Source organism: Salvelinus alpinus, chromosome 24 (assembly GCF_045679555.1).
Source record: "Salvelinus alpinus chromosome 24, SLU_Salpinus.1, whole genome shotgun sequence".
Lineage (NCBI taxonomy): Eukaryota > Metazoa > Chordata > Actinopteri > Salmoniformes > Salmonidae > Salvelinus > Salvelinus alpinus.
The window spans coordinates 35,525,785-35,536,912 of NC_092109.1; the positions used below are offsets into that span (position 1 = coordinate 35,525,785).

The 11,128-nt window shown below is 46.6% G+C and overlaps 1 protein-coding gene across 2 annotated transcripts in view; it reads left to right on the forward strand.

Annotated features, from left to right (window-relative positions):
• The window catches only part of LOC139552738 (A disintegrin and metalloproteinase with thrombospondin motifs 2-like), a 112,778-nt gene extending 101,875 nt beyond the window's left edge, over positions 1–10,903 (forward strand). The window contains exons 14-22 of one of the 2 annotated variants that reach the window (XM_071364764.1): positions 2,891–3,014; positions 3,216–3,296; positions 3,781–3,944; positions 4,783–4,939; positions 5,169–5,301; positions 5,702–5,909; positions 6,175–6,304; positions 6,416–6,490; positions 8,897–10,903. In XM_071364764.1, coding sequence (XP_071220865.1) covers positions 2,891–3,014; positions 3,216–3,296; positions 3,781–3,944; positions 4,783–4,939; positions 5,169–5,301; positions 5,702–5,909; positions 6,175–6,304; positions 6,416–6,490; positions 8,897–9,870 — 2,046 coding nt within the window. In that variant the 3' untranslated portion in view covers positions 9,871–10,903. Of the gene's footprint in view, positions 1–2,890; positions 3,015–3,215; positions 3,297–3,780; positions 3,945–4,782; positions 4,940–5,168; positions 5,302–5,701; positions 5,910–6,174; positions 6,305–6,415; positions 6,491–8,402; positions 8,634–8,896 lie in introns of those variants that run through there. The other variant, XM_071364765.1, reaches the window with a different exon arrangement.
• The last annotated feature ends 225 nt before the right edge of the window (positions 10,904–11,128 follow it).

An 11,128-nucleotide genomic window follows, 5' to 3' on the forward strand; every position in this document is an offset into this window, starting at 1 on the left:
CTCCTCTCCCTGATCCCATACTCCCATACACTGACCCATCCAGGTCCACTCCTCTCCCTGATCCTCTACTCCCATACACTGGCCCATCCAGGTCCACTCCTCTCCCTGATCCTCCACTCCCATACACTGACCCATCCAGGTTTACTCCTCTCCCTGATCCTCTACTCCCATACACTGACCCATCCAGGTTCACTCCTCTCCCTGATCCTCTACACCCATACACTGACCCATCCAGGTCCACTCCTCTCCCTGATCCCATACTCCCATACACTGACCCATCCAGGTTCACTCCTCTCCCTGATCCTCTACTCCCATACACTGACCCATCCAGGTCCACTCCTCTCCCTGATCCCATACTCCCATACACTGACCCATCCAGGTCCATTCCTCTCCCTGATCCCATACTCCCATACACTGACCCATCCAGGTCCACTCCTCTCCCTGATCCTCCACTCCCATACACTGACCCATCCAGGTCCACTCCTCTCCCTGATCCTCTACTCCCATACACTGACCCATCCAGGTCCACTCCTCTCCCTGATCCCATACTCCCATACACTGACCCATCCAGGTCCACTCCTCTCCCTGATCCCATACTCCCATACACAGACCCATCCAGGTCCACTCCTCTCCCTGATCCTCTACTCCCATACACTGACCCATCCAGGTTCACTCCTCTCCCTGATCCTCTACTCCCATACACTGACCCATCCAGGTCCACTCCTCACCCTGATCCCATACTCCCATACACTGACCCATCCAGGTTCACTCCTCTCCCTGATCCTCTACTCCCATACACTGACCCATCCAGGTCCACTCCTCTCCCTGATCCTCTACTCCCATACACTGACCCATCCAGGTCCACTCCCTCTCCCTGATCCTCTACTCCCATACACTGACCCATCCAGGTCCACTCCTCTCCCTGATCCTCTACTCCCATACACTGACCCATCCAGGTTCACTCCTCTCCCTGATCCTCTACTCCCATACACTGACCCATCCAGGTCCACTCCTCTCCCTGATCCCATACTCCCATACACTGACCCATCCAGGTTCACTCCTCTCCCTGATCCTCTACTCCCATACACTGACCCATCCAGGTCCACTCCTCTCCCTGATCCTCTACTCCCATACACTGACCCATCCAGGTCCACTCCCTCTCCCTGATCCTCTACTCCCATACACTGACCCATCCAGGTCCACTCCCTCTCCCTGATCCTCTACTCCCATACACTGACCCATCCAGGTCCACTCCTCTCCCTGATCCTCCACTCCCATACACTGACCCATCCAGGTTTACTCCTCTCCCTGATCCTCTACTCCCATACACTGACCCATCCAGGTTCACTCCTCTCCCTGATCCTCTACACCCATACACTGACCCATCCAGGTCCACTCCTCTCCCTGATCCCATACTCCCATACACTGACCCATCCAGGTTCACTCCTCTCCCTGATCCTCTACTCCCATACACTGACCCATCCAGGTCCACTCCTCTCCCTGATCCCATACTCCCATACACTGACCCATCCAGGTCCACTCCTCTCCCTGATCCCATACTCCCATACACTGACCCATCCAGGTCCACTCCTCTCCCTGATCCCATACTCCCATACACTGACCCATCCAGGTTCACTCCTCTCCCTGATCCTCCACTCCCATACACTGACCCATCCAGGTCCACTCCTTTCCCTGATCCTCTACTCCCATACACTGACCCATCCAGGTCCACTCCTCTCCCTGATCCCATACTCCCATACACTGACCCATCCAGGTCCACTCCTCTCCCTGATCCCATACTCCCATACACAGACCCATCCAGGTCCACTCCTCTCCCTGATCCTCTACTCCCATACACTGACCCATCCAGGTTCACTCCTCTCCCTGATCCTCTACTCCCATACACTGACCCATCCAGGTCCACTCCTCTCCCTGATCCCATACTCCCATACACTGACCCATCCAGGTCCACTCCTCTCCCTGATCCCCTACTCCCATACACTGACCCATCCAGGTCCACTCCTCTCCCTGATCCCATACTCCCATACACTGACCCATCCAGGTCCACTCCCTCTCCCTGATCCTCTACTCCCATACACTGACCCATCCAGGTCCACTCCCTCTCCCTGATCCTCTACTCCCATACACTGACCCATCCAGGTCCACTCCTCTCCCTGATCCCATACTCCCATACACTGACCCATCCAGGTCCACTCCTCTCCCTGATCCCATACTCCCATACACTGACCCATCCAGGTCCACTCCTCTCCCTGATCCCATACTCCCATACACTGACCCATCCAGGTTCACTCCTCTCCCTGATCCTCCACTCCCATACACTGACCCATCCAGGTCCACTCCTCTCCCTGATCCTCTACTCCCATACACTGACCCATCCAGGTCCACTCCTCTCCCTGATCCCATACTCCCATACACTGACCCATCCAGGTCCACTCCTCTCCCTGATCCCATACTCCCATACACAGACCCATCCAGGTCCACTCCTCTCCCTGATCCTCTACTCCCATACACTGACCCATCCAGGTTCACTCCTCTCCCTGATCCTCTACTCCCATACACTGACCCATCCAGGTCCACTCCTCTCCCTGATCCCATACTCCCATACACTGACCCATCCAGGTCCACTCCTCTCCCTGATCCTCTACTCCCATACACTGACCCATCCAGGTCCACTCCTCTCCCTGATCCCATACTCCCATACACTGACCCATCCAGGTCCACTCCCTCTCCCTGATCCTCTACTCCCATACACTGACCCATCCAGGTCCACTCCCTCTCCCTGATCCTCTACTCCCATACACTGACCCATCCAGGTCCACTCCTCTCCCTGATCCTCTACTCCCATACACTGACTCGTATCTCTCTACAGCACGTGGGCTGTGATAACCAGATAGCCTCAGACATGCAGGAGGACAAGTGTGGCATCTGTGGTGGAGACAACTCCACCTGTAAGATCATCAAGGGGAACTTCACTAGGAACGCTAAAAAAGAAGGTGAGCCCCTCCTCAACTTCTTCTACCCTCACGTCCAGTAACATGACCCCCACCCCCAACACACACGTACACATTTACAATCTCAGATAGGAAACATCGTGTCAACGTCCACAGGGATGCTTTTCTCAGTATCTGAAGCTGTTTTTATACCTAGACGAGACTGTTGTTCATCTATTGAATTTTGTTTGTGGTTTGTTTCAGGTTTCCTCAAGATACTTGAAATCCCTCGAGGGGCCAGACATCTGTTGATTCAGGAGTTCAAGGCAACTCCTCACATCCTTGGTAGGTTTATTTATGTTGCTTCTGTGAATATCAGAGTGGCTCGTTAATATCCAGGATGTTGGCCTCTATAAATCAGTAGTCTTTGGCTTGGTTAAAGAAGTTTGTTATGAATTGCTGCTTCAGTCAAGTTTTGGCTGTGTTGGGTTTGAGACTACAGAATACTTTAGGCGACTACCCATAGTGTATCTGGACTGCTGGGAAGAGATCCAGAGTGGATGCTCATTTATACTGGCTCAATAATCTAATTTCTTCGCAATTATTTTCTTAAGGAGAAAATTAAGAAATAACATAAGAACATTTCCAAAAACCTTTTTGAGGAATACCAACTATAACTTTCTTCTTGATTAGGTTTAGTAAATCCAGGCCCTAATGCTCATTATCATAATCATGACAAATATCTCTGGCTTGTCCCTGCCATGATGACCAAGTTGAGAAAAGCAGAGCTCAGCCAAACATCCTGTTCTCCTTGTTGTCCATGCCTCAGCTGTAAAGAACCAGGCCACAGGTCATCTGTTCCTGAACGATGAGAACGACTTCCCAGAGTCCCGTACAGTGATAGAGAAGGGGGTGGAGTGGGAGTATCACAACAATGACGACATGGAGACCATCCAGACCACAGGACCTCTCAGATACACTGTTCTGGTCATGGTGAGTCATTTGTATACACTCAGGTCCCTGGCTAGTACAAATGACTGACATTACCTGAATTGATGTGCACATGTGTAGCGGACATGAGTCAGGCTCATGGTTACAGGATGAGGTAGCCATTCCTGCCACTTCAAAATAATTTTCACCATCAACCCAAGAGGGAATTTCCTCTTGGTCTAACGGTGTGTGTGGCGTGTCTATATGTGTGTGTGTGTGTGTGTGTGTGTGTGTGTGTGTGTGTGTGTGTGTGTGTGTGTGTGTGTGTGTGTGTGTGTGTGTGTGTGTGTGTGTGTGTGTGTGTGTGTGTGTGTGTGTGTGTGTGTGTGTGTGTGTGTGTGTGTGTGTGTGTTGCGGTTTAGAGCCTGCCCGTTACATATGCCACAGTAATGTTTTTGGTATCATGGTTTAGTCGTTATCCACTTTAAGTTAAAACCACCTCACCAATGGAAATATAGCAGTAGCTTCAGGAAATAATTCAACCTGAAATGTTCTCTGTGTAACAAGTATCCACTATCCAGCCATGTTGTTGGCTAAAACCTCAGAGCATCTGTTTACATCATGTGGAGTTACTTACAGAAAATCCACAGTAGTTACAGACATGTACCATATCGTTGTTTCTGTAATGTTAAGTTGCTCTATAACTTACTACTAGTCAGTAATGGCTGTTGTGTTGTTCATCACTGACTGGTTATTGTAGCATCCAGGATTTGTCTCTTTTGTTTGCATGTTGTTGTCAGAAATCACTAGGTGTTATAGTTCTTCTTTTTCCTTTGTATCAGAGTTCAGCTGTGAACAAGTGTATCGTTTTGGCATTTACAGTATCTTTTCTATCCCGCAGATGCGTTCCCACGGTGACTCAAAGGTTACTCTCTCCTACAAGTACTTTCTCCACGAAGAGCTGCAGTCGTCCATAGAAAATAACCTGGTGCAGGAGGACACAGCCTACTTTGAGTGGGCTCTGAAGAAGTGGTCTCACTGCTCGAGGCCCTGTGGAGGTAACAATATAACGTCCTCCTGTCTTCAACTGTCAAATAACCTTGGATGTTGACCAACGTTGTTGGTGCTTCTGCCTCTGCATTGCTTGCTTATAGAGGTTTTAGGCTGGGTTTATGTAAAGCATTTTTTGAAAACTGCCGATGTAGAAAGAGCTTTATAAAATACATTTGATTGATTGATTGATTTGTTGATGTGAGTGGTAGTGTATACACTCTGTTCCCTCTTTAGGTAAGCAGTACACAAGGTTTGGCTGCAGGAGAAAGTCAGATGGGAAGATGGTCCACCGCACCCTCTGTGTGAACATCAACAAGCCCAGAGCTATCAGCAGAGACTGCAGCCAGAAAGAGTGCTCCCAGCCAGTGTATGTAAATGCATTAGTGTGTCTGTGTGTCTATGTGTCTGTCTCTGTGTGTCTATGTGTCTGTCTGTCTGTCTGTCTGTCTGTCTGTCTGTCTGTCTGTCTGTGTGTGTGTGTGTGTGTGTGTGTGTGTGTGTGTGTGTGTGTGTGTGTGTGTGTGTGTGTGTGTGTGTGTGTGTGTGTGTGTGTGTGTGTGTGTGTGTGTGTGTGTGTGTGTGTGTGTGTGTGTTGGTGCGTGCGTGCGTGCGTGCGTGCGTGCGTGCGTGCGTGCGGTGAATGTTCTATGTGACTATTGTATTACTAATTCTGTATATAATCTGTTAATATTCCTGTTGTTTCTCAGTAAGTCATTCTATTCCCACTCCTCCTGTATGGTGATGTGTCTGTCTTCTCTAATCTCCAGTTGGATCACTGGGGACTGGGAGGAGTGTAGTTCATCCTGTGGGAAGACTGGCTACCAGACCCGCTCTGTCCTCTGTCTGCAGCCCATCGCCGGCGGTGGCCAACGTACCATCCACAGCAAGTACTGTAATGATGACAGGCCAGAGGGACGGCGACCCTGCAACCGCCAGCTCTGCTTTGTCAAGTGGGGAGTAGGACCCTGGTCCCAGGTAAGTAGATGTTGAAAGCCAAATGTGAATATTTCTCCACCATTACTGACAGCATTCCATGCGAACACCTGTTTCCATGAAATCTTGAACAACTCAGAGGTGTGTGTGTGTGTGTGTGTGTGTGTGTGTGTGTGTGTGTGTGTGTGTGTGTGTGTGTGTGTGTGTGTGTGTGTGTGTGTGTGTGTGTGTGTGTGTGTGTGTGTGTGTGTGTGTGTGTGTGTGTGTGTGTGTGTGTGTGTGTGTGTGTGTGTTTTATTTTATTTAGTGTTCGGTGACGTGTGGCAACGGGACCCAGGAGCGGCAGGTTCTGTGCAACACTTCTGATAACTCAGTGGGACTCTGCATGGAGTCCAAACCCATCACACTCAGAACCTGCCAGCTAGTCCCCTGCACAGGTGACTGTCCAATCAGAAGGCCTAACTTATTGAACACAAGTACGTAACAATTTATTACTGAAACAATATAAATAGATTTTCACATCATCCCCTTGTTTATTTTGTTCGCAGGTGACGGAAGAAACGTTTTGATCCAGTGGCTGTCGCGGGCCAACCCAGAGTTCCCTGCTCCCAAGATCTCCTCAAGTAAACATCCCCTCTATAGCTCGGAGCTCGGAGTCCGCTGCATGCCTCTGCTCACCTGGGCTCTACCCTTCTCTCTCTGCCTCTCTCTGCAGGGAAGAATGCCCTGATAGTGTCTCTCTCCTCCTCTTCTTCTCTTCTCCTCTACACTGGAGGATGGCTCCTGCCTGCCTGTCTGTGGCTTCTCTGCCTGGCTGAGAAAGGGAGACTTCCTGTGCTGTGGTCTCTGTCTCTCTGGCTCTTTCTCTCACACGCACAGCACACACTCTCTCCTTCAGGGGTCTGACTGTACTGTAGGCTGTAGAGCTGGCCTTGAAGTCCTCACTGAAGAGAGAAACGGAAGTTCTATCCCTGGCTTTATTAAGTCCTGGCTGTGAGCCTCTGAGACTATAGTCATGGCCTAGCCTCTGTATACGGAGTTGCTCACTGGCTACGTGTTATTGGGTTTGAACCTGGGAAACTCAAGGGAAGTGAATATGGAGATACGCAGTGGATTTGATAAGAAGAAGCAGGGGATTTGTTTTGGAAGAGACCTTTCTTCCGTGGCTGTTAACACAAAGGTGAAGCTGACTCAGTAACTGGTGTCTGAGGGGCGTTGAGAACGGAGCAGAAGACACATGTCCATTGTTCGCTGTAAAATGGACAATAAAGTTTTATTGTCATACAGTATGCATACACAATTATCAACGTAAATAGTTTCACAGAAATAAGGTGTGAGTTACTATATGCCTCTATTACTGACTGTTACCGTATGTGTATTTTTGTATCCATTCTACCTAAATATTTAAGTGAAACATCTAATGAGCATTAAAAAAATATGGACATTAAAATAAGTAACCAGAGCAGAATGTTTATGCGGAGGTGAGTATGGTTTATTCTCACTTTCACAAAGGAATGTGAATTTTACTCTCAATGCATTTTGTGCAGTAGACAGAGGACACTAAAATGTGTCCTTATTTATCTAAATATGCTTGTGTGTTTGTGTAGCGTTGTAAGGCGTTAGTTAGTGAAAAAGATGCTCTGATACCTCATGCAGTCATTTTGTCATAAACATCTGGGAAATAGCTTTGCCTTATATTAGGCTGTTGGGAGAAATTAAGACATAATGGCTTTTTTTCTTGTTTATCAGAGTGATAAGGAAGAGGAGAAGCTTCCTGAAGAAGAAAAAAATAACTTGATGTTTACAACAAAATGGATTCACAGCACCTTCATGTACAAAACAGCGATTGTCATTTATTGTAATTGTATCATGATTGTGAGCAATGTAGCTCAATTCTGGCAGCTGTGGGGAAAACAATGTGTCAACAAGATTTAAACTGCGATTTGGGAGTATCTACAATATATACAATTATTTTTGCCTGTATTCAGTAGCATTTATGACTTTTAGTTTCCCAACTTGGTGACAACAATGAATTGTATGCTTTTACCAGCCAACTTGTAGCTAAGGCCTGAACATATGTGTTCCTTACTATATATTGGCTCAAAATGATTTTTATCAGAGGTACTGGATTAAGAGTTTTTAAGCGTATCATGAGACACTAAATGTGCTGTTCCTTTTACACAAATAGGACATATTTATTGTTTCACTTGATCACCATTGTGTACAGTATATCAGTTATTGTTAATCTGTTTTGGCTTACTGATGTTATGTAGTTAATGACCTAAATGTTGACCAAACTGTTAACTGTCTCTACTGAATAGACAGCTTTCACATATATGACAGGGAGAGTGTATTGTATGACTTTGGTTTCTCATTCATTTCAGCAGTACAGTCCAAACCCAACAAATAAAACTGTCAATATATAATTATTCAACTTTATGTCTGACAGATTATACACCTAGAGTGATGAATAGTCTGATGTTGGGTGATGAATAGTCTGATGTTTGTCACATGTGCTCCCTCTCCGGCCTCTAGGTCACCAGGCTGCTCGTTATGGCGCACACCTGTCACCATCGTTACGCGCACCTGCGCGTCATCCGACTCACCTGGACTCCATCACTTCCCTGATTACCTTCTCTATATATATCACTCCCTTTGGTTCCTTCCCCAGGCATTATTGTTTCTGTTCCTGTGTCATGTCTATGCGTTGTTCATGTTTCTTAGTTTGTGTTATGTTGTTTATTTATTAAAACACTCACTCCCTGATCTTGCTTCCCGACTCTCAGCTCACATCGTTACAATGTCGAGTGATGAATAGTATGATGTTGAGCGACTCTGTCTTACCGTTCATATCTTTGCATCTGATTTAGCATGATCAACAAAGCATCTTGGCCCTTTCTGCTTTCCCTCAGTCACAGTAGACTTAGCTGTGACTTTCTGTTCCTGTCTTTGGGATAGTTTTATGGTTGATTTGTTTATCATAAGAGGTTGGGTTTTGTTTCTGAGATGTGTGTTGCTTTGTGTTTCAGGGCAGTGTAAGGGGGATAGGTCAGCGTTCTGTCGTATGGAGGTGCTGAACAGGTATTGCTCCAACCGTGGGTACAGACAGATGTGCTGCAAGTCCTGCAGCGAGGGAAACTTCACCAGTACGGGCCAGACCTTCACCAGTACGGGCCAGACCTTCACCAGTACGGGCCAGACCTTCACCAGTACGGGCCAGACCTTCACCACTGGGCCCTGGAGGTACACCACACTACCTGCTCCCACCCCCACCAATGGCTCCTGCTCAACAACCCCCACAACAACCCTCACACCCAAACCCTCCACCAAGCTTTATACCACTGACTTTGCTTATGTCGACTACGACGATTATGAGGAGTATGCAACCAAAACCAACGAGGACAACACAGCGAAAAAATATAGTCCTACCACCATCCCTGTATTAACCACCAGACGCCCCAGAAGAACAACCACCCCTTTGGTTACCTCCAGGAGTCCTACATCTCTCCCCACCACCACTGAGGAGACTACAGATCCCAGCACCACCGTCACCACCACTCAACCCACCACAGAACCCACCACAGTCCCCACCAGTCAGGGCCCATCGACTCTCAGAACTACAAATGTCCCCAAATCCACCACGTCCACCACAGCTTGGGTTGATGTTATTGAGAGGAAGTCCTGGACAACCCTAGCTCCATCCACTTCCAGACCTAAAGACAAGAGGTGGAAAACCATTCCAACACAGCGTAGGGTCAGTGTGATACGCATGCCCTCCACCATATCCCCCCACAGGACAGAGGACAAGAGAGAGAACAACTGGCTGGAGGTGCCGTACAGGATTGTTGGTGTAGACAATGATGTCTCTCAAAACCACTTTGTTCCTAGAAGACGGCCTCCATTCCGAGAAATGACACGGAACAAAAGAATACAAGAGCTCCTAGCTGAGAAAAGGAGGCAAGACTTACTCCTCAAACGAGCAAAAAGAGAACCGGGACCTTGATAGTCAGTCGACCTTTGATTCCCTTAGTCTTTAGCACATCCCAAAGCTATGCTACGGAGATTTTCCTGTTGACGTTGCATTAGACATTTTACAGACACTCTTATCCAGAGCAATTAGGGTTAAGTGCCTTGCTCAAGGACACATCAACAGATTTTTACCTAGTCGCCCCGGGGATTCAAACCAGCAACCTTTCGGTTACTGGCACAACGCTCTTAACCGCTAGACTACCTGCCACCAATGTGTGACATGATCCTGCAATAATGAAACCACTCATTCCAGTTCAGAGCCTGTCGGTCATGTAAAAATGTATTGGTTATCTTAAAGATGGGAATTTGGCCTACTTTGGTTTTTTATCCAATGAGGAAAGGGGATAGAAATTAAAGAAAACGTACAAAACCGACACAATTGATAAAATGAATACTAAATTTTCTGTAAATCCACTAATCTTGAACGTTAATTGCACATTTGTACTCGCTGCTTGGTAACAAAGATAAATTGAATAGTTTGTTATGCTATGATGTCAATACATATTGTTTATTTGTTTAGATTGTAAACAATTAATACATTACAAAGACTTATTTAACAGCACTTGAGATAAGGAAGGAAGTTGCTGTTGTCAGTAGCAGGTTCAAAAATGGTTTGTGAATACATTTTTGTATATTTTTTTTTACAAAACTTTTAATACTATAATAGTAATGGTATACACCCTATAGTTGAGACCAGAATCATATCCAAACTGTATAAGGCTAGCTTACACTATCTGTACATTCCACCCTTACAATACCAACACACAGCACATGATGTCCAAGGCAAAATGTAAATATGACTCAAATTTTATTTGTAATATTTATTGAACTGTCTGTTAAATGATGTATGCTTTTCACACGCAGGTGCATGAGGCATGTGCTCATAGGACTAGCAGCCATACAATCACTATGTAGTATTCTAACACATTGGTGAATGGAAACAACAACATAAACTGTTTTCATACCTGATAATCTGATCATTTAATAAAACTGCAATTGAAAAATAATACTGTTGTCCTCCTTTGACTTTTGAACTGTGTTGAGAATGTAAAAAGAAAGTTATATACACATAATGAAGATTCCATTATGAACTAAATGAAATCTATTTTCAGTAATATGTAGGGTAGGCCTGCAACAGCAAACCATCTCTAGCTTCCTCAGTGGTAGTGATGTGCAGTAGAGAACTAGACTGTCTATGATGATGAACAACATGGTGTCCACAGGGTGGCACT